Here is a 24,325-nt window from a genome sequence, read left to right on the forward strand (position 1 = left end):
GTCTCTGGTACCAAGAGTACGTCAGAGTCTAAGTTGGTGGTTAACCAGAAATTTGGGAAAAGGGGAATTTTTTCTTCCAGTAGTCTGCGAAGTAGTGACTACAGACGCCAGTCTCTCAGGCTGGGGAGCAGTTCTGGAGGAAGCCACTGTCCAGGGAAAGTGGTCTTGGGTAGAAAAGGGTCTTCCCATCAATATCTTGGAAATCCGAGCGGTTTGTTGGGCTTGTTAAAGTACTGGACGCCAAAACTTCGGGGTTACCCTGTCAGGGTACAATCCGACAATGCCATGGCTTTGACTTCTATCAGGGAGGCACCAAAAGTCAGTCAGCCCAGAAAGAGGTGAATCTAATCCTATCCTGGGCAGGGAAATTTGTTCCATGCCTATCAGCAGTTTTCATTCCAGGAAAGGGCAGGCAGCATCTAAATCTACTATTTCTCAATGGATTCGCTAGGTTATTATCCAGTCGTATGATTTAAAAGGGAAGGTTTCACTTTTTCCGGTAAAGGAACACTCTACCACAAGAGTAGGTGCCTCTTGGGCAGTTCGCCATAAAGCTTCTATGGCTCAGATTTGCAAAGCTGCGACTTGGTCGTCAGTGCATACCTTCAGTAGATTATATCAAGTGGATGTTAGGACCCAGGAGGAGTCTGCATATGGCCGCAGTGTTCTGTAGGCAGCTATGTAGATCTGCTGCGGTCTGATGATGGTATTTTATGGTATCCCCCCCCCCCTCCCCTCAAGTGCATTGCTTTGGGACGTCCCATATAGTAATGAATATGGCTGCTCTGTGTCACGTGATGTACAATAAAGAAATATGGATTTCTCCTACAGCTTATCATAAAATCCATTTCTTCGAGTAAATCATGGGACACAGAGGTCCCTCCCCTCTTGTCTGGGATGTTTATTGCTTGCTGCAAAACTGAGGTACTTCCTATTTGGGAGGGGTTATATGGGGGGGACTTCTTGTCTGATTGGTTGGCAGTGTCCATTCACCTATAGGTGGCGTATAACCCATATAGTAATGAATATGGCGGCTGTGTCCCCTGATGTACTCCAAGAAATGGATTTTTCAGCTAAGATGTAGGAAAAATCCATATTTTTCCTTATTTATGCTTTAAATTATGTTTGTTGAGTTCAGATTTAAGTATTCTCCCTTCTGATTCTCCCTGGAAACCTTTTTTCTGTGTATCTATAAATGTTTCTACTTGCTTTTTAATATAAACTTTGGTTGTACATTAGGTTTAGGTTTACTGCTACTTTAATCTGAGTCCTGGCATAGTGGGGAATTTTCCATTTATCAGTCATTGAAAAGATTTAGTTGTTAGTGTTGGTCTTCCTAATCCCTATCATTAAATGCATATTTTCTGTGATGTGAAGCATAATGCTGGCTAAGCCTGGTGAAATGATGGCACTACCCCTTCTCTCAGCACCTTTTATGTGGAGGTGGAAGTGCGGCCTCCTTTGTTTTTCTTTCTAGGCTTCTTCTATGTTGGCTCTGCACATAGGCTTCTTTGTCATCTTGTAACCCAAGCCTTCTGCTTTTGTTTCCATGCAGGGTTTGCCTGGAGTTCCCGGGAAGAGGGGCACGATGGGTAGGCCGGTAAAGTTTTTCCTTGTCTACTTTGCAGTCCTAGTGTAATGAAACAGGAAACAGAGTCCCTACAGCTCACTGTAATTGTAGCATTTTACTATGTGTAGTAAATGTCCATATTCCATGATTTCAACTGCAAGGTAGTTTGTTCACAGTTCCCTGGTAAACACTAGCCATGGGAAAAATTAAACTCCAATTTATAACTATTTGTTTTAAAGGAAACATTTTCTGAGAAAAATTTGAAGGCTGACATAGCTGATCCTTCTGAAATTGCTAATTGCCTGGCTGCACTTCTACCTTTTCTTTTTTTCCATGCCATGATGTTCAGCTTGCAGGAGTGAGGTTAGGTAGCCCTGTGTAAGATCTTAAAAGCTCTAGTTCGTGCTTACACAGGGCCGAGGTCCCTCTTACTGTCACTATGTGACAGTGCTGGGTCAGTCACTAAGCACCAGAATTGTCACATGAGAAGTAGGGAGTGAGGTACATGCTGCTTCTTATACTTGAGAATACCAGGCATTTTGTGTGGTTTAAACAGCTGAACGGAACAGCAGAATGATGAGTATGTGTGGCAATTATCTACATATTTGTTCATTATCATGGACTAAAAAACATCTATTGAAGCCTAAGGGATACAAAAAACAACCAGGCAGCTAGCACTCTGAGGAGGTCAGCAATGACAGCATCCATTTTTCTCTCATTGCAGGTTTTCTTTAAAGTGGTTGTAAGCCTCAGACATGAAATATGAACAGAGCATATCCTATAGTGTGTACATGTCTCAATCCAGAGCCCAAAGTGTGATATCTGTTTGCTGCCTCATTTCTCTGCTTTCAACATGAATCACATCTGCCAAGTTTTCCTGATACCAAGAGGTAAAATGATGACAGGGAGGGAGCTCCAGCCTGTGATTGATAGCCTCCGCTCTGTTCCTGTGTGCTATGGCGGGGAGGGTGTCCCTCTGATTTTGGCTAGTAGTCTAGGACTAATTGAGGCTAAGCAACTCAAAGGAGCTTATCTCACTGATAATCTTAGCACTTTTGGCTAATGCCAGAGCTGCATGATTCGCAAGACTCCTGGAAATCTGCCAGTTTGCAGTATACATTTAGTTATTAATACATACCCTAAAAAGTTTGTGCATATATCAGGTTTAACAACATGGGTCTCATGTAAAAACATTTAAAAAAAAAAGTGTTGCACAAAGCAAATGGCAGGTCTCAGCCATCATCTTTCTAGACTAGAGTGAATAAAAGCAAGCATATAGTTGATGGCTTTGATCAGTCAGTCTACTTTTCATACCTTTAATATGATTTAAAGTGACTATACTTCAATATTTGTTTTAGCCCTTGTTCACACAGATGCGGTGCAGCAAACTCTGCGAATCCTGTGCATTTCCCTACCATGTCGCTTTTGCTCTGTGTTCTGGGATCTGCTACAGGTGTCAATGACACTCCAACAGCAGGACGCAAACCCAGTGCGTTTGCCTGAACCGGATCTCATGGTTATAAACATCCATGCGATCCAATTCCAGTGCGGTTATAAAAAAAGTGCTTGCATCTTTTTGATGCTGATGCAGTCCAATTTGAGCCATCAAAAGTGAATGGGCTCAAATTGCACTGCAGAGAATCGCTTGGGATTTGCACAGAAATGTGGTGCATGCAATTAACATGCGGAACCTAGGCTTACTATTTTAGGTGAACACTGTGGGGTTGATTTACTAAAACTGAAGAATGCAAAAGCTGATGCAGCTGTAGCATGGTAGTCAATCTGCTTCTAGCTTCAGGTTGTTCAATTGAGCTTTGACAAAAACCTGGAAGCCGATTGATTAGTTTCTATGCAGAGCTGCATCGGATTTTGCACTCTCCAGGTTTAGTAAATCAACCCCTTAATGTACAGGAAAATTTATGGCCTGAAAATGCCGCTCTTGCTAAGAAAACAGGACCCTGGAGCCCCTTGAGGCCTCTAGCCAAATGGTCTCTGCTGACAAGGAGCATCACTGTTTAGAAAGTCCACCAATTGGTTGGCTCTACCAAAACATCCTCAGACCTTGTGACCAGTTCCATTGTATTGATTACTTTCTGGCCTGCCAGAGGAAGTCCATTGTCCTATTTTCTGGTAGAAAGGTTTTTTTTTTTAGGCCCTCAATTACCATTTACCTACGGTATGTAATTTAGTTGGGGTGGTAAAATAAGTCTAATTTAGTTTTTTGGTACTAATCGCTTTAACCACCTCCCGCCCGCCGTATAGTAAAATGACGGTGGGCGGGATCTCTCTCTCGTTCTGGGACGACAACATATGATGTCGCCCCATTCTCACCTCTTTTGTATACGCAGTAATCATGGGACACGGCTCGACCCCGATTCTCAGTAAAGTGCCGATGACTCGGCTCTTTATCCATGTGATCGGCTGTGTCCAATCACAGCTGATCACATATAAACACGGAAGTGCCAGTAATCGGCTCTCCCCGCTTCACACTGACCGTGTGAGGCGAGGAGAGCCTATCAGCGGCATCTCCTCACAAAGGAGACCTGTACCTGATCATCAGTTCCATGATTACAGTGCAGCCCCAACCGTGCCCATCTGTGATGCCAGTCTGTACCCATCAGTGATGCCTTTCAGTGCTCCCTAGTGCCCGTCGGTGCAGCATATTAGTGCCACCTCATCAGTGCCCATAAGTGCGGCCTCATCAGCGCACAATAGTGGAGAAAAATTACTTTTCACTTTCGTTTCTTTGACGGACAGCGCTGCATAAATCGCCCATGGGCTGTCCTCAGCTGGTATATAACCCCCCCCCCCCCGCCTCTGCTCTAGGTAATACATTTTAATCTGTCTAGTCAGGAGTAAGGACCTAGGCTCCCGGATGGGGTCTCTGGTCCTAGCAATTTTCTCCCTCCTTACATCTTTTTTGTTTTTTCTCTCTGGAGATCTTCATTCATCTACCAGTCTGGGCGAGAGACTGGATAATCTAGATCCAGTGGTCAGCCCAGCCAGTGAGCGCGTGCAGACCGCAGCTATGCGCTAGCCTCACGGACAGAGGCTGGCCCGCGAGTTAAATGTCTTGCGGATCGCATATGACCGAGCTTGGCTCTGAGTCGCAGCTGTCCCTTGCCCAACAGCTCGCCTTCTTTGGTGGCGAGGAGTTCTGTCTGGAGCGTTACCCGCACAATGGAAGGGTAAGTACAGTCCCCCTCTCTCCTTTTTAGTTTTCTTTGGGGTGGACGCGTGTAACCTCCAGGGAGGGTCAGACCTGCCTGCAGGTTAATTCCTCCCTTCCCTAAATCCCTCACTGAGGTGGGCTTCCCCCACTCCTATTCCCCCCCGGCCGGGACCTAGTGGGGGAGTGGGAGTCCCAGGGCAGAGAATGCAGCAGAGACCCCTGGGGTCTCCCCCACTATCCCCACTCTGTAAGGGTCCTGGAATAGTGTGTCCCGCCCTGGAAGTCTGGAGGGGTATTAGTGTAGGAGACTCCCTAGGTGCATGCGCTGCTGTTTACAGTGTGGATTTAGTGCAGGGGGGTCCCAGTGCAGAGAGCGGTGCAGAGTGCTTAGCAGAGTCTCCCCTAAACGTGTGTCCTAACTTCAGGGGGGGGACAGAGGGTGCAGCGTTGCATAGGGGGCAAGAAAGATCCTGGCAGCATGCTTCAGTGTTTGTAGCTGATGGTGGCCATTTTCCCTTAGTCTGGCTGGTCTCCAGTTGGCAGCCATGTTTGTGTAACCGGATGATGTCACGGGGGCCATTTTCCCTTAGTCTGGGAGATGCTGGAGACAACTGAAGCCTCATGGTGATGCCATAGCTCCCCCTCTTTCTCGGTAGTTAGCGTTCATTATGATGCTGGGTTCGAATTATCTGCGCTCCTCCGGTCGGTAGGGTGAGTCTTTGTGGGTCCCTGTTATCTCTCGAACTGCTAATAGGTATCAAGGTCTTACCTTGCCTTCCTTTTGGCAGCCATCTTGGACATGTGCAGACTGCTGTCTTTTATAAACTCTGTTTGCATCATCACTTGCCTGCTGCCTGGGCATCGCTCAGTGATTATGTTGCACACCTGACTATGTCACCTGTTGGCTTGCAGTCCTTTGCCCTTGTGTTTGTGCTTCAAGGTGCATCACTGCTAGCAGGTGTTTTTTGTTCTGCCTAGTCCTACTCCTGGAGGAGGCAATATAACCCACTAGTTATGATTTATGGAGCACTGCATCTGTCGATGAACTCCGATAAATGGATTTTATGGTAAGTATGAAAATCGTATTATTTACAAAAGTTTCTGACCAAAACTAAGAAAAACTTTATTTTTTTTTTTTTTGTCAGTCTTTTTTTTTTTTTTTTATTAGCAAAAAAAAAAAAAAACACCAGTGGTGATTAAATCTTACCAAAAGAAAGCTCTATTTGTGTGAAATAAAAAAAAAAAAGATATAAATGTTCATTTGGGTACAGCGTTGCATGACTGCGTAGTTGTCATTCAAAGTGTGATAGCGCTGAAAAGGGAAAATTGTCCTGGGCAGGAAGGGGGTAAAAGTGCCCAGTATTGAGGAGGTTAATATGGTTCACATGTCTTCTCATTTGTGGATACTAACCCTACCTGCAGCTGAGGCCTCTAGAGTCTTTGTGGCTTCAATGGGCTACAGAGATCAAATTTTAAGACTAATTTAGGTAATTACTGGCAAGTAACCCACTCAACGGCGCTGACATTACCTTATAAGGTTTTAGCTCAAGTCAGGTTGCCTCTAAAGTGACCTATTCACATAACATGGTTGTCAAGTTGCTGTATTGAAACCACAACACTCCAAGCAGCCAAACCCCTCAGACATATCATGCCGGAAAAGGATTGCAGGTGTGGTTCAATGTCAGCCAGCAGCAGTCCATATAATATTTAAACTCCAGCCAAGACCTTTCATTTTGTATAGAGTGGGGAGAATGTCCCCAATGGGGGTCACCGACAGAAAGAAGAACATGACAGAAATTAGCAAATGCCATAACTATCCAAAAGCAGGGAAAAAAAAACATTTTGGCTGGACGTAGCCTTTAAAACTGCTCTCACATTACTTCTGTACTGTGTTGTCCATTAGAACAAATGAGCAAAAAACTTGTAACGTCCTTTCACATCGTCCGTTTTAAGTCCGAGATGTGTTGAGATCATCCAATAGTTTGTAGGTCGTTTAATTCTATGAAGTTAGATGATTTTGCAAAAGGAGTAGAATGTTTGCTTGCTGCAGTGAAGCTGTGTTCCATTGATCTAATTTTCCAGTGATAATGTAAAGCTCTATTCTAATTTTTAAATACCCCTGCACATGATTGGGTACTTGATTTAAACACTGTGACTCCAATATGCTTCTAAATTCTCATGCACAAAGCCCTTTTGTTGGTTCTTCATTAACCTTGCAGCAAAAATGAAGAAATGCACAACAGTGTGCAGTCCTTGATCTCAGACCCTGCTGTCAAACTAACAGATTAGTCAGTTATAGTAAAGTAATGGTAAACACTTACATAAACCCAGTAAAGTGTTTGGCCTCAGGTGATACACAGAGATGAAACAAATCCGCTGACATACGTTGTACCTGTTTATCTGCAGTATTCTCTTCTCTACATCCGTTCAAATTTCAGAATTAATAAGCTTGTCTGAGCAGTTCTGAGCAGTCAGGAAAAAAAAGGGGGTGGAGAGTCACATTGTGCAGAGCTCACATATCCCGTTCAAATTTCAGAATGAATAAGCTTGTCTGAGCAGTCAGGAAAAAAGGGGGTGGATAGTCACATTGTGCAGAGCTCACATATCCCTCCACGCAGATTACAGGAAGAGAGCTGAGGCTATCAATCAGCTGGAGAGCCTTCCCCCTGTCATCATTTTCTCTTGGTGTCAGGAAAACTTGTCGGAAGAGATTCATGCTGATAGCAGAGAAAGGAAGCAGCAGACAGAAAAGACACTTGGCGCTCCTAATTGAGACAAGTACACACTATAGAGGGATATGCTTTGTTCAAATTTTATGTCTGAGGTTTACAACCACTTTAAGTTGCTGCTGGATTTGTTCTGGCTATATAATGGCACTTTCCCACTGCAAGTACCGGCTCGGCCCTACTCGGCCCTGCTTGGCCCAGTTGCTTTTCCACTGCTGGTACCGCATGGTACAGTACGGTATGGTTTGCTTTTCCACTAAAGTAGTACTAAAGTTAAGTGGGTGGGATAACAACGGGGTGGGTGGGATTCTCTGACCAATCAGTGGCTAGTAGTGACTGCATGCAAAGGATTGTGGAATATGGTACCGGGTATGGTACCTCTTGGAACCACAATCGAGGTGGTACTGTTTTTGAGAGCCGTACCGCTCGGTTCCATGCAGTGGAAAAGCGCCGCCGTACCGCACCGAACCGTTCCTACACCGTACCATGCGGTACCAGCAGTGAAAAAGCACAAAAGCGAGCCGAACCATTCGGTTCCATGCAGTGGAAAAGCGCCTTAAGCTTCAATGACCTTTGGTTCCATAAGAGTGTATTGAACCAACCCCTAACCATAGCCAGGATATCCAAGGGTACCTTTTTAGATGTTAATAACCTTTAAATGGATTTCATACAAGTAATGATTGTTGTGGTTGATCAGCTGTAGTTTTTCTGAGGCTTCTTGGCACACAAAGCTACAAGCCCAGAGCATTTATGTATTTGCTTATAGGCTAAAAAAAAAAATCTAATAATATCTAATCTAATATCTGTATCTTTCTGACATCTAATATCTAGTTAGTATTAGTACTGTAAAATGCTTGCTAATGTATATTATATTATATTATATTATTTTTTTAACTTGCATTGCCAATGGACAGCCAGATTTATATTGCTATGGTCAACATTTTTTAATTTCCTAAGGCTTTTTGCATGAGGCCCAGCAAATTTGTATGAGTAAGCAGCATGCATTTTCCAGCATGCCTTGCAAAGCTGCAAGTTTGATAGCTGGACAGAAAAAGGTTATCTGGGTTTTTTTTTTTTTCCTGGATGAGAATCAAAGCCGTTTATTAAAATTATAAATGACTTCTAATAGCTCTAGTTAAACTGAAAAACATCCAGTACTCTCATGTTCTTACATCTGCATTATCCACATACCATCTGCAAAATCGCCAAACTGAAGCAGAATAGTTCAGAAAAACCCCAGAAGAAACCGGCTTTGCAGTTTTATTATTTCTTGTATGTGTTTGCAAATATGTATGCTGTTTCCTCTTTTCATAGGTTACCAGTTAGGGTGACAAATTGAACAATGGTTTACATTGAATATAACACATTTGAAATATTATGCTTACATGAATACCATTGTATATGCAAAGGTTATTGCTTTGGGTTGGATTGATCTTTATCTTTTTTTCATGCCAGGCACTCACAGTACATCTTGAAGTCTATGTTCACACCAAACTTTTATTGAATTCTGATTTGTTTAGTAAATGAAAGAATTCAACTTTTTTATTAAAAAATGCATTTAAGATTACTTTAATTTCTCATGGAATCCCAAGCAATCTCTGGAGGAACCCTAGTTGGGAAAGGCTTCTCTAGCTTATTATGTAGCAGTGTTGGCATTTCTAAGACTATTCATAATATAGAGCAGTGAAAATTATGCATAATTTTGGAGGCACCCCATTCTAAAATGTCAAAAAACTAAACAAATTTTCCAAAATGCAGCAACGTCCACACACGGGACACCCAACTTTAGATGTGATTTAGTCTTCAAAAGCAAATACACCTTTGGACACTGCTACTGATTAGTATTCCAGTGTTTCTATTCTCCCTCATGTCCCTCACTCAGCTAATGTGACCCCAGTGCTGGCAGAGAGGAGCAGGGGAGAGGCAAAGGATGATGTGCAGGCGCCCTCATGTCCTCTATATCCACAAATTATGTCATTGGTTGTAAGGAAGCAGGTGGCTGGAAGGTTGTAATGTTGCAAAGTAAAAACTGGTGGCTTTGTGTAACTAAAAGGCAGGCTTCATCCACCCCGCTGGCTTGTATACAATTTTTGGGCAATTTTAAGGCATTTTGCCAAGGCACCCCTGAAGAAACTTGAAGTCACCCTGGTTGAAAAAGGTTGATATGGGGCAGTGATGGCGAACCTTTGGCACCCCAGATATTTTGGAACTACATTTCCCATGATGCTCAACTGCTCAACCATACTGCAGAGTGAATAAGCATCATGGGAAATGTAGTTCCAAAACATCTGGGGTGCCAAGGTTCGCCATCACTGGTATAGAGGATTAATGCTCTGCATGAGCTTTCTATAGAGCAGTGGCAAAATATGGGACTTTTTAGACCATGTACATATGTTTATACACACTCAAACAAGCAAGCACTATTGAAGCTGGCCTTCTCCAAAGAGAACGTTAATGACCGTTATTCTAAACTGTCTAGTTTTCTCCTTGCAAATGTTCCAGTCAGGCAAGCCATGCCAGGGCCACAGCTTGAACACAGACCCAGTTATTTCTTGATCTGACCACACAGCCTAGTTGGTAATCGTAATGTCATATCAAAGTCACATTTAGAGTGATGATATTCTTTGTGACTCAAATGACACTAACAATTCAATTGCTACGGATTGTACATTAACATTTAATGACTGTGAGCTCCAACCATTATATTAGTGTCCATTGCCCACAACATTCAATATCATAGAAACATAGAAGTCTGACGATAAATAAGAATTTAAGTGGTCCATTAAATCTTTCTCCAGCACTAGGGGAAAAGCTTTCCATGGGGAATATTTTTCAAAACCTTGGTAAATTAAGTGCATCATGACAGTAGAAAGGTATTCAACTGGATTTTCTGATTGTCAGGCATTGAGCATATGGGGCTTTTGCTGTAGACCTCTTTTAGTAAAACGCTTCATGAAAAAACATGGGGGGAGGGGGTCTGAAAAAAGACTTATGAATTCTTCTGTAATTATTCATGTCGGGCTACTAAAGTTCATATTGCTTTTAAACCGATATCTGTAGTACATCGTAAGTTGAACTTGTTGTGATAGACATGTGGAGACTGCCTTTGCTGACCTAACTTTGAAATACATAGTCTTGGTCTGTCATCTTTATGCTGCCCTTGCTGTTTAGTGAGTCACTGGCCCCAAGAGACTATTTGCATGCTAGATTATGTAAACATGCTTGTTCCAGGTCAAAGGGAGGATAACAATGGTAGTCTTAAGGCATATTCCCATATAGAGACTTTCTCATGTTGCTCCATTTTGGGCAAAGTGGCAGGTTTTCTTTAAAGAGCAGCTCTGTCCTGATGATCCTTTCTCACCTTTCTTGTGTCTTCTCCATCCCTCTGTTTGAGCTAGGAGTTCAAACCCTGTCTTAGCTCACCATGTCTTAAGCTCATGTCCTATTTTACCCAGAATGAATAACTTCTTTCCCTCCCTTATGTGACAGGACCACTGGTTATTAACAGAGAAAATGGAGCATTGAGAAAGTGCTGCAAATATGAGTATAATTGGAGGGAAATAAGGTAGTCATTCTTTTAAACAAACTTGTTACTTTGCCCTGGATTTAAGAACACATCAATAAGGGCAGTTCCCTTATTTTTCTCCCCCAGTTGGTTGAGAAACACCCCCTCCAGGTGACATAGTTACATAGTTAGTGAGGTTGAAAAAAGACATCAGTCCATCCAGTTCATCCAGTTCAACCTATGATGTGCATGTGTGTTGCTTTTAACCGTACATTGTATACCCCTGTATGTCGTGGTCTTTAAGGTGTCCATCCAATAGTTTTTTGAAACTATCAATGCTCCCTGCTGATACTACTGCTTGTGGAAGAAAATTCCACATCCTTACCGCTCTCACAGTGAAGAACCCCTTACGCACTTTAAGGTTAAACCGCCTTTCCTCAAGTTTTAGTGAGTGGCCACGTGTCTTATTGTATTCCCTTACTCTGAATAGTTTGTTCCTTATGCTAGGGTCACCAGTACAGTATTTGTACATTGATATCATATCCCCCCTAAATCGTCTCTTCTCCAGAGAGAATAGGTTCAGTGCTTGTAGTCTTTCCTCATAGCTGATGTCCTCCATTCCCCTAATTATTTTTGTTGCCCTTCTCTGGACTTTCTCCAGTTCCAGCACATCCTTCCTGAGGACCGGTGCCCAGAACTGGACAGCATACTCCAGATGTGGCCGGACCAGAGTCTTGTAGAGCGGGAGAATAATCTCTTTATTTCTGGAGTGAATCCCCTTTTTTATACATCCCAGTATTCTGTTGGCTTTGCTTGCAGCGGCTTGGCATTGCATGCCACTGCCAAGCCTGTTGTCTACCAGTACCCCCAAGTCCTTTTCCATCCTAGACTCACCCAGAGGTTCCCCCCCTAGTGAGTAGCTTGCTTTCGGGTTTCTGGCCCCCATGTGCATTACTTTACATTTTTCAACATTAAATCTCATCTGCCATGTAGTTGCCCACCCCTTTATTTTGTTCAGGTCCGCTTGCAAGGTTTCCACATCCTGCATAGAAGATATTGGCATGCCTAATTTAGTATCATCCGCAAATACTGACATTGCAAAGATTTTTGCAAACTTTTTAATACAGATTTGTTTGCTGCTTTTGTGCTAGATTTACTGTTGTAGGCCTCACCAAGACTTCCTAAACCTGTCTGCTAAGTTAGATGAATTAAAGCACATGTGTCAAACACAAGGCCCGCTGGACGAATCCGGTTCTCTAGTCCGTTTCATGTTGCCCTCGCACCTCTCCTGCAGCTGCGGTACCCCCCTTATACAGCCATGGAGATGCTCATCTCTGCCCTCCTGTCTCAGCAGTCAGCAGCAGAGAGGACGAGAGAACTCCTCCTACAGATCCTGTGTCTCTCTATGCAGCCACAGCACCCCTTTGTCTCTGCCTCCCCTGGTCTCAGCATTCAGCTGACGTCAGCCCTCCTCTGGTCCTCCTCCAGACCCTGCACTTTTTGCTTCCTAGATCTGCCCCCAGCTTCTTCCCAGCAGCACAAGGTAAGTGGTCTCGCGATGATGTTGGGGAGGGTCGGGACTCTTGACTCCTGATGGTTGGTACTCTTGATATTTGATGTAAGGGGGGTGGGGTGCTTTCGACATCTGGTCTTACAGATACAACCGGCCCATTGAGGGCAACCATAATACTGATGCGGCCCACGATTAAATTGAGTTTGACACCCCTGAATTAAAGTATTTGTCAGGGCAAAGTATAAAACACAATTTTAAGTACATCTCTGCATGCACCTTTCCCCAACTATGTCTTCCTAAAAATGCTGGAAGTACAGAAAAGTACTTGTTGATCCTGTCCTAGAGCTAGTAAGTTCCCCTTTTCTGTCGTGAACTGACTACACTTACTCTGCTGGACTATGGAACACCTCACCCTCTCCCCATCACAATACCATAACGAGGAGATGTTCTGTAGTCCAGCAGATGAGAACTCGGGCAGTGCCGACAACTCTGCTCGGGATTCCAGTGCAACAGAGGCAACATTGTCAGCTCTCATTGTCGGCTCTCTACAGAAAGCTAGGATCGCAATGAATTTCTGTTTGGGTCAAAATTTTACTTTTTTTTCCTTGTAGCTTTTTTAAAGAGAGAAAACATTCCGAAAATGTGCATGTATTGCAGAAATGTACTGGATAGGTTTTAATATTTTTATTTTTGCCCAGACATACACTTAAAGACTACTATGCCATCCTTTGATCCTGATTGCTTTTTTTGTTGTTGCTTTCTTTTCCACATAGCATTTACAGGATCCATAACTTGCTGAACAGCCGCCAGAAAATGTAAAACATGCAGAAAGAGCTCATGAGGGACCATCACTTCATGCTCTGGGTTTCAGCCAGGTCTGATAGTGACCCAAGGAAGTTATAGAATGTCTAGTTTCTGAACCTCTGTAGTCAAGACAGGGGGCAGTATTGTTAGGCAAATGTGTCTTGGATGCCAGTAATTTTATAGCAGGAATCTTGTTGTGAAAGCATTGTATCATAAATGCATGGAAGCATGTTTTCATAACTTTACATTTTATTGCTGTTGAGTTCTGTCCATTTTCTGTTGTGTATAAAAAGAATGCTTCATTTTTAAAAAGTAAAACATCAGATCACCACACCTTCTGAGATAGGAAAAAGTACAGAATATTTAGGCATTGTTCGCACTCTTTACCACACCCTCGTCATGAAGAAGTAAAATGCATGAATAATCATCACCAAAGCTCTTCTGGGCCTACTGCTCCTTTGACTTCTGTGACCCGTATTCAGCTGACAGCGGGCTAAACTCTTTTGTCAGCTGATGTCACTCAGCTAGTCCAGGCTCTGCAGGAATCCCAACTTTAATGTCGAGATCCAACCAGAAGCCTGACTGGCAGTAGATTCAGCCTCTCAGCATGCCACTGAGACCCTGAGCCAGCCACTCCCTGCAGTGAGCGCTAGAAGAGCAGAGAGCTGGTGACTGACAGTCTCTGCTCACTGAAGACCAAGCACTGAGTGATCAGCAGTCTTTGTTAGCTCGGTTTTGAGTCTTAAGCCCCGTACACACGTACTGATCGTCGGCCGAACGATCGGCCGTCTTTTGTCCAGGGCTGTCGTGTCTGTTGAAAACTGCAAAAGACTGCACACGAATTTTGTCGGCCAACAACAGCCGACTGCAGAAGTGATGTCATGTGATGGTTAACTTTCCTTGTCTTTTTTCTTTTCTGAGCATGCCCAGTCTTGCTAATCTGCTGTCTGTCGGCAGAAATCTGTACTGACTGGCGAACAATCGGCCATTCTGGTGTTGGCCAACAAAAATTTTAATGCCTGCACGACAGATTCTGTTCGGCCGAAAATGCGCTGTCGGCTGTCAGAAGCATCATACTAACAAGCCTACAATCGGCCGATCGGTCGTCGGCTGAATATTTACGGCCGACAATCGGTACGTGTGTACGGGGCTTTAGAGGCGGCAAGGGACTGATGCAGCATCAGATCGATGCTGCATCCTCCTAGGTGATTATGTACGTTTATTTTTTTTTTTTTTAATCCTAAGCTTCTCTTTTAAACCTACTATGGATTTTATCAGTGCTACTTCCCTTTTCATATTCAGAATCAGGGATAGGGGTATACCTGTTTTCAAAAGAGAGCAGTCCCTCCAAATTAGGGACAGTTGGAAGCTATGAAACATGTCAAGGTCATTCATTCTAACCTGGAAAGATGAAAAGCTTGAAACCTATACCTATAGGACCAAGGCTGAACAGCAGTAGCTTGGTTCCATGGCAGACTACCTAGGACTAAATTGGGCTTTTATTTTGTCAAAGTGCCTGGTGGAAGTATATTTTGCCTTTTAGCAGCAAATCGGATCTTGCTAATAATTCTCTCACCGCTTACCACAGACATTTTGACAAATAGGTTCTACCAGTAGACTCTTATCAACTGCCATGAAAAAAAAAAAAAAAAACTGTTATCCACAGCTACCAAACAAATTCACACTTCAAAGGATAGCTAAATAATTAGTCTAGTAGTTGTTCGATTAGGGATCCTACCCCCATGATTGCAGCATACCGTAAAAAATAGTTAACTTCCTCCATATTTCAGTGATTTTCACTGTTTGGCCCTGCCCGGCCAATGTTTTTCAAGCCATTGCTTGAAAATCATCCTTGGAAAATCATCTTCTCACTGTACATATGCACTATTGCCCATTCATTCTTTTGGGTAAGCTGTACTTTGCTAAGTTTCTGGAGGCCGATATGAATACGGTTCACCCATAGGAGAAACTGCCATTGCTAAGGCAAAGTACAGGTTTGCATTAACCTTATTCCCGGCACTAAATCCCTAAAAAACCATACCTACTTTATCAAGTGCTAGAAGTTTTTGTGCCAAAGCTACCAAATCTCACCACATCACAGCGGCCACTGTTGCTGTAACTGCTTGAAAAGTGTTAGCTGGAGTTAGGCTTCACTTTGTGTCTCTTATTAAAAGTCTGTTTTAAGTTACGTGTTCATATAAGTCTACCCTGCCCCACAGAGTGGCAATACTGCTGTGCAATCTCACTGCATAATGAACAGAGTTGTTGCCCTGTTACAGGGAATAGAGAAAGAATAGTAGATCTACTGATAGGCTCAACAGATTATAAAATTGTTACATAGGGGAGCTAAAAACTGCCAAGTTAATGCTACTACAAGACTACATACTGTAAGATGCACAATTTTTGATTTTGGCCATTGGTAAACTTGAGGGGCATCACAAACGTTCCTCTGTTTTTACAAGCCAGCTCAGTTCACTTGTGCATGTTTTAACTACTCCCTCTGTGTGCATCTCCTGGAAGTGCATCTTTTCCAGGTAATTTTGCAGTTGAAGTGACACCATCTTTATGTGTTGCATAAATGATGGCTTGATTCATCGGAGATGAGCCATTTTTCAAAAGTATCCTATATGGGAAAATAATGACTCATTTGTAACCTTAGCAGGAGCTGTGCAGAGGAGTGCCTGACAGCTAAGCAGCTGTACTCCACTATCTTTGTCTAGTCGCAAACCAGTGGACAGCCCAGGATTGCTGGTCTGGCTGAACATTGTTACTTGCAATGAACAAGCTGTTCTTGTCATCTGGGTGAATTCCATTGTAACTTAGAGGAAGACATGCAAACATTGAAGTATCTATTGGCAGTGCATAAGCCCAACCATATTCTTATATCTCTCCAAATTTAGAGTAGAAATTAAAATCTTACATTATTTAACTTGTGAAAGATCTTGAAATATTAGGATCCTTCTGCTTTGATCAAGATTGTTGACTTTGAGGTCATCACTCCTAATGCTGATCTATTGGAATGTAGTAGGCCATAGTTTGTTGGATTTCAGGTACATCCTATCCAATCTTAAAGTGGAACTTTACCCATAAAAACGTGCAACTTGCAAACCAGTGGGCAGCCCAGGATTGCTGGTCTTTCTGAACATTTTTAAAGCGGAGTTCCACCCAAAAGTGGTAGTAATAGGTAGTAATAACCCCCTGACATGCCACATTTGGCATGTCATTTTTTGGGGGGCAGGGCAGCGGGTACCTAGTTTTGACAGGTACCCGATCCCACTTACGCTCGGAGCGCCGTGGCGCCCTGAACAGAAGTTCTCCTCTCCCCCTCCCTTCCTGCAATTTTCTAGGACATGTCAGAGGTCCCAGAAGATTGCCGGCCAATCAAGACGTGCAGCGCAACTCGCGCATGTGCAGTGCGTACCCGGCTGTGAACCCGCAAACTGTCACAGCCGGGTGCCCACACCAGTGATGCCGGTGCCGCCGAGACCAGACGGAAGAGGATCGAGGCTTTGGGCGGCTGCATCGCTGGACCGTGGGACAGGTGAGTGAAAAGGCTGGAACTCCGCTTTAATTGCAATGAACAAGCTGTTCTTGTCATCTGGGTGAATTCCATTGTAACTTAGAGGAAGACATGCAAACATTGAAGTATCTATTGGCAGTGCATAAGCCCAACCATATTATTATATCTCTCCAAATTTACAGAGTAGAAATTAAAATCTTACATTATTTAACTTGTGAAAGAACTTTAAATATTAAGATCCTTCTGCTTTGATCAAGATTGTTGACTTTGAGGTCATCACTCCTAATGCTGATCTATTGGAATGTAACAGGCCTTAGTTTAGCTTTATGTTGGATTTCAGGTGCATCCAATCTAATCTTAAAGTGGAACTTTACCCATAAAAACTTGATAAAAAATATTGTTGAAACATACATTCCACATTATTATGCTTCCAAAATAAGTGTGTGCTGTAAATTGCCTCCAGCATTGCTCCTGTGTCTTCTTGCTGGAAGCTGCCATTTGTTGAAGCCCACAGACCCTGAGTAGTATTAAATCTTTAGGCTGTCAGCAGATCTGCCTCTACAAATTTGGTACAGTGCCTAAAAATGTAGAGTAGTACATAGAACAAAGGGCGCTTATGTTTGGAAAATCAATCCTCAATATTGGTAGAAAAAGGGGGGAAAAGAGGTGAATGGACTTCCATAATCATGCAGAAATGCCACTCTAACACAGGGGGCAGCTCTTCTGGATTGGTAGCAGCAACTCCAACTGCTAATGTAGAGAAAAGAAGAAGGTGCCTTTAAGTGCAGCTGATACTTTTATTTTGCATACGAAGATAAAACACTTACAGGATGGAGGGACATAAGCGTCATTGCTCAGGGTCCCTTCCTGACCCTGCGGCTCGATCTTCCTGCTGCTGGACGGCTTAGGAAAGTACTATCAGCTGCACTTAGAGGCGTCTTCTTCTTTTCCTTAAAAATGTAGAGCAACTGCGCATATGCATAGCAGGGCGAGTCCAGTGTATTACTATATTTCAAATAGTTGCACTTATTTTTAATGCTTTACATAGCTATACCTGCAAAAGAGGCCAGCATGATTTGATCCAGCAGGAGTTAATTTTTTGACTAAAGTTCCACTTTAAATAGTATAAGAGACCCCGCTTCCTCTTTCTCCGCAGCCTGTGAGTATACCTGGCACTTTTGGGTAAGGGGGAGCATGGGACCTGCTCCCTTGCTACAGTGCTTTGGCCTTGGTACCAATTGCTAGGCCTGAGCACTGTTACATGATTAAGGGGAACTGGCATCCACTGCACCCCTAGGTCACCAACATCACTGAATTTCAACTTTGCCTGCAATAAAACAAGGTGCTGTGAGGGGTGCAGCTAGGATGAGTATCAGTCTGCATTTTACAGTGTATGGCCCATTCCCCAGGCTGCAGTGTAGAGTTATCTTTGATTAACACTGCAGAGTTAAGGCCATATCTCTGCTTGTTAATGCAGCCCTAAGTAGTGAAATCACAGGATAAGCATGACCGCTAGAAACTTGCTATTTGTAAGAAAAAGAAACCAGCAATGGCAGCTCCCAGATTTCTGCCATGGCAGGTTTACTTAATGACACTTGTTCTTTGTGTTGTTAATGTGCCTAAATCCAGCACTGTAAACATTTGTTCAGTGTTGTAAAGGTCCAGTTACAAGTCCTTCTTCATTTAGTACTTTTCCAGCCACTCCACCTGCCGCTGTGTATTAGGTAGCAGTTTTCAGTATGGACGTCTTCAAGGAATCTTCTGACACCTCAAATGGTTATGGGAAGATGGGATGTAGATGTACTGGATGGTGTGTGACTTTTCATGGAGATGGGATAGATCTCCACCCTATCTACGCATGTCATAGGAAGGTATTTATTTAAGACCTCACCTAATACTTGGTACTCTGATGCTGGCTATTCATGTGTTTTTTGTTTTTTTTTTTTTCATTTTTGATTTGACCAATTAATTAATATTGAAGCTATTGGTTTCCTGCCCAGTATTGACTTGACAATTGATCAAATTGTGGTGTCGATTAAGTTCATGGCTGAATATTTCCACGTGGTTGGCTGATTTTTACTTTCCATTGCATGGTTTAATTGTTCTGACAGTCTCCTGTCTTTACCACTAGTCCTGAATTTATCAGATGGGCTGGTTCTAGTGAGTTTTCTCATCTGTTGACCAAATGTTCATCTCGTTATTTGTATCTGATAGCATTAAATATCATTGCACATATGGGTCGTGTGCATATCTTTCCCTAATGGAGTTATTTTAAGGTTTAGGTGATATTTTAACAGTTAGGTTAAAGGATATAACTCGCCAAAACCTTTACGTGGTGGTTTTTGGTTTTTTTGTGCTAATGACAACTGGGCATGTTAGCAATAAAATCTATTTTTAATAATAAAGTGGAGAAATACTAGAACAGTTACCCTCACCTTGCCCTGAACTCTTGAATCAACCCTTAAGCCCCGTACACACGAGTAGAAATTCGGCCGGGAAATTTCGTCCGACGACCGATCTGCCGATTTTCGGCTTGTTAGTATGGTGCTTCCGACAACCGACTCGGACTTTTCGGCCGAAAAAATCCTGGTGTGCAGGCTATATAGTTTTTGACGACCGTCAAAACACGTCCGATTTTCGTCTCATTAGTACAGATTTCGATGGGGAAAAAATCTTATGAGCAAGGCTAGGCATGATCAGAGATGAAAGAACACAAAGAAAGCAATCCAACACATGACATCACTTCTGAAGTAGAATTCTGTCGTGCGGGAAAATTTGTGTGCAGTCTAGAGCACATTCCAACCCACAGACACGACTCTGGACAAAAGACGGACGACCGGTCGGTGGAAATTCGTTGCGTGTGTACGAGGCTTTAATCTGAACTGAAAATCGGAGTTTCATGTTCTGCAAAAACTAAGTCGGCAGCTACAAAAAACTGTAGCTTCTGACTTTTAATAAACAGACACCTGTCCAGGGATCCAGCGTCAACCTCACCCAGGCACATTCTTTGCCGGTCTTCGGGTCCCCTGGTGCAAGCATGCTAAAGCGACATTACAGCTTAATTTTTATTCATTTGTTTATTTCTATTTTTTTGTTCTAAGAACTAACATGTTAGGAGAGAGAAGAAAAAGCGCCTCTAAGTTTACAGGTTTATTAGGTGCAATAAAATGCAAGGGGCAACTCACATAGAGTGAAGTATGACAAGCTCATCAGGAAGGGGAGTCTGGGATGTCAGCACTGGATGTCCGCGATGTGGACTGCCAGGGTCTGCTGCTGAGTGGAGGAGCATTACTGTATTTAAAAAAAAAAAAAAAAATCCTTGAATTCAGTTGAAGTGTTAATAGTACATTAATTCCTTAGAGCTATAATGTCTTTAGTTTGCTGCAGTCAGGATGAAGCATTTCCTCAGTCCACCTCCCCCACTGATCCCTTTCTTGGACTATTGTAGCACTTTATGGCGGCTCACAAGTTTGGAGGCAGCAGGAGGGGAGGCAGATCAGTGTGAGAAAACGTGTAGACTCTGCCAAGAACATAAAGACGCATGGTTCAGAATTGACATGACTGCTTCGTCTATATACCAGCATCCTAATCTTGAAATTAGATGCTGTGTCTGAATTATGTCTGAATGAAGACAGAGGTGGAATACTTGGAGAAATAAGATAAAGATGTTGTCAGTGGGAGAACCTCTGAATCACTGTTTGTGCTTCTGCAGGAGAATTTTTTTTTTTTGACGTTGTGTCTTGTGACCACATAGGACGTGGGCAAGGGGGATTCTACCCAGTGAAGAAAGACCAGGATGAAAAAAAAAACTTTTGAAGGTTCTTTTTTCGGCTTTACTCAAAAATGTGCCTTTGTTGCTATTAATGTCTTCATTCTAGAGGATTGCCAAACTCCCTATCTTAAAGACTGCATTTGCTGTCAGGGAAATTCTCCCTAACTCCCTAATACAACCGAACAGAGGTTATAACACTTTATTGCTCAATCCTAAAGAGAAAGTGTTATGGCTGGAGTTCCTCATTAAGGGTATAGGTGATGAGTAAAGTTAAAGCTGAAAAACCTTTCTATGGGGTAAAAGTTTTTTAGCCATCAGTGGCCATTCAATGGCATACCAAGAAGAAGCAGTTCAGAAGATGGCAGCCATGGAGCAGCAACAACAAGCCTTGGCCTTTCAGAACTGGAGGAGATCAAACTGGAAGGTAACTCTGCCATAATGTGCACGTATATTGTACATACTTGCACATTATACCACTTTGCCCTGGCTTGAGTTTCGTTCCACTTTAAATATGAGGTGTGATGTTAGATTCTGCTGCTGGCAACACACAGTCACCCAGGCAAGGAAATGACCCACGTAAATACAGTTTCTTTGCTTGCCCACTAGCAAAAAGCACTATCTTGCTTGTCTTGACAGCAAGTGAATGATTCTGAAGAAAGGGTAAATGGGTTTTCAGCAATTCTATGACAAGGAAATCTGACATGTCCTATGAGGTAAGTTTTGAGGTTAGGTCCTTTCTAATAGAATATATTTATTGTTACCAGATTTTTTTTACATTGAAATCCCCACACCGAGAGTCTTTCAATGCCAGAGTATTCTGTAATCAGGAATGGATGTATGATTTCATGTTATAATAAAATCGGAAAGAGAGAAGCAGCTTTCGAGACTTCAGGATTACAGTGCATCAGTCTACATTCAATTGAGGGTGTATTAATTGCCAAACTGCTGTGTGGTTCAAGTCTGTGTTTGCTAGCAATGTGTCCTTTCTGGGTGATCATTTTTGAAAAGCCGGATTCTTTTAGGAGCAGTAAATGGGTTAACAGACTCTACATTAGGGAATTGGACCATTGATGCTTTCATCTTTTATAAACACAATGTAAAGAAATGTTTTATGCTTACACCATTATGTTCACCTGGATCCAGCCAGCTGGCATTGTGTTTGCATTTCACGTACAAGACTGGAAGGCTGACTGGGTAATCACTTACCTCCGAGCCAGCAGGAAAACGCAGGCCTATTTCTGGATTCTGATTGTATTGGCAGAGACTGTTGTAAGGATTGCCAGAAAGCTATTTCTTCAGCCTAGAAGGAAAGAGAGAGTTTAAGCAAAATCAGATGTTGTTGCATACATTAAGCTCGTCTTGTCGAGCAAGCTGGCCAGTAGTATATGGCACGTGCTGTCCAAGGGGGCTCAGATCAATACTTATGTCATGTTCTGTTTGAGGCCCCAAACGTTTGTTAGCTTGTGGGTCATATTATAACATAAAAAGGGCTGTGTATCTGTATGTGTGTTTTTGGTAGTATTGCTCCTTCTAACCGCCGTTTGATATCCTACAGCCATTACAGTAATAATTCTAAGAATAAAATCTACATGCACATGTAAAGTGCTTTTGTAGTAATACTTGGAGTTAAGTGAAACACTAGGTAATTTGTAAAAGATAACAACGCTTTACTCTATTACAATTTATTGATTACAATTATAACAGAAATTTAAAGTGGATTCTGAATCGTATATATTTTTTCCATGTTCGGTGCAGCATGCTAAATACAGTTGTGCTCATAAGTTTACATACCCTGGCAGAATTTGATTTCTTGGCAATTTTTCCAAGAACACGAATGATAACACAAAAACTTTTCTTTCACTCATGGTTAGTGTTTGGCTGAAGCCATTTATTATCAATCAACTGTGTTTACTCTTTTTAAATCATACCGACAACAGAAACTACCCAAATTACCCTGATCATAAGTTTACATACCCTGGTGATTTTGGCTTGATAACATGCACACAAGTTGAACCAAAGGGGTTTGAATGGCTATTAACCACTTAAGCCCCAGCCCTATTTCGGACACTTTTTGTTTACAAGTTAAAACCAGTATTATTTCCTAGAAAACTACTTCGAACCCCCAAACATTATATATATTTTTTAGCAAAGACTCTGGAGAATAAAATGTCGGTCATTGCAAAATTTTTTGTCACGCGGTATTTGCGCAGCGGTCTTTAAAACGCCATTTTTTTGGAAAAAAATTGAAAAATCACATTTCACTGCATTTAAAATATACTAAACAGTAAAGTTAGCCCATTTTTTTGTATATTGTGAAAGATGATGTCACGCCGAGTAAATAGATACCCAACATGTTACGGTTTAAAATTTCGCCCCCCCCGTAGGATGGCGACAAACTACGGTCAATGGAGATCTTAATCTGCGACGCTTTAAATTTATTTAACGGTTACCAGTTTAGAGTTAGAGTGTAACTCTTTTTCTTAAATTATTGCCCATGCTCTGGCGATCGCGGCGATACCTCACATGTGTGGTTTGAACAGCGATTTCATTTGCGGCTCGACTTGCGTATACGTGTTTTTTTTGTGCGCGAGCTAACGGTGACGGGGGCGGCTAAATTTTTTTTTTTTCCTATTTATTTTTTCTTTTTTTTAACTTTATTACAGTTTTAAAAAAAAATTAAAAATCTGATCACTTTTGTTGCTGTCACAAGCAATGTAAACCTCCCTTGTGAGGTTTACACTACACTTCCCTGTATGCAAAACGGCATTTTTGAATACAGCCGTTTTTCAAATCTGCGCCTTTTGCAGCACAGTAACCCGGAAGTGACGTCATGGACGCCGCCTCCGGGTTACGTCATCGGAGACCCGATCAATGCCGTTTCCGGCATTCATTGGGACTCCATCCACCCGGCAGACGTGCCGGCTGGGTGCTCGGGGCTCCCGGTGGGACGGGAGCCCCGAGCAAAGCCACGGAAGGCGGCGGGAGGGGGGGGGACGTCCACTCCCGCTCACCCGGGTAACGATCGAGTGGCTCCCGAGTCGCATCGGTCGTTATCGACGGAAAGCCGACCGTCTGCTTCAAACCACGGTACCGGGATGATGCCTCTAGCTAGAGACATCATCCCGGTATAACCCCGCAAAGTCAGCCGACGTACCGGTACGTTGATATGCGGTAAGTGGTTAAAGATAACCATCCTCCCCTGTGATCTCCCTGTGATTAGTGTGTGTGTGTGTGTGTGTGTGTGTGTGTGTGTATAAAAGGTCAGTGAGTTTCTGCACTCCTGACAGACCCTTGCATCTTTCATCCAGTGCTGCACTGACGTTTCTGGATTCTGAGTCATGGGGAAAGCAAAATAATTGCCAAAGGATCTATGGGAAAAGGTAGTTGAACTGTATAAAACAGGAAAGGGATATAAAAAAATAGCCAAGGAATTGAGATTGAGAATGCCAATCGACAGTGTTCATCTCAAGAAGTGGAAGAAGAGGGGTTCTGTTAAAACCTAACCACGGTCAGGTAGACCAACTAACATTTCAGCTACAACTGCCAGGAAAATTGTTCGGAATGCAAAGAAAAATCCACAAATAACTTCAGGTGAAATACAGGACTCTCTGAAAACATGTTGTGTGGCTGTTTCAAGATGCACTTGAAGAAAGATGGGCTGCATGGTCGAGTCGCCAGAAGAAAGCCATTACTACGCAAATGCCACAAAGTATCCAGCTTACAATATGCCAAACAGCACAGAG

At 42.7% G+C, this 24,325-nt stretch overlaps 1 protein-coding gene across 1 annotated transcript in view; it reads left to right on the forward strand.

Moving 5' to 3' along the window:
* Positions 1-24,325, forward strand: part of COL27A1 (collagen type XXVII alpha 1 chain) — a 582,809-nt gene that overhangs the window by 187,989 nt on the left and 370,495 nt on the right. Inside the window, exon 12 of the mRNA XM_082264626.1 lies at positions 1,556-1,600. Coding sequence (XP_082120752.1) covers positions 1,556-1,600 — 45 coding nt within the window. The remainder of the gene's footprint in view (positions 1-1,555; positions 1,601-24,325) is intronic.

This window comes from Pelophylax lessonae, assembly GCF_965119305.1.
Source record: "Pelophylax lessonae genome assembly, chromosome: 7".
NCBI classification, from domain to species: domain Eukaryota; kingdom Metazoa; phylum Chordata; class Amphibia; order Anura; family Ranidae; genus Pelophylax; species Pelophylax lessonae.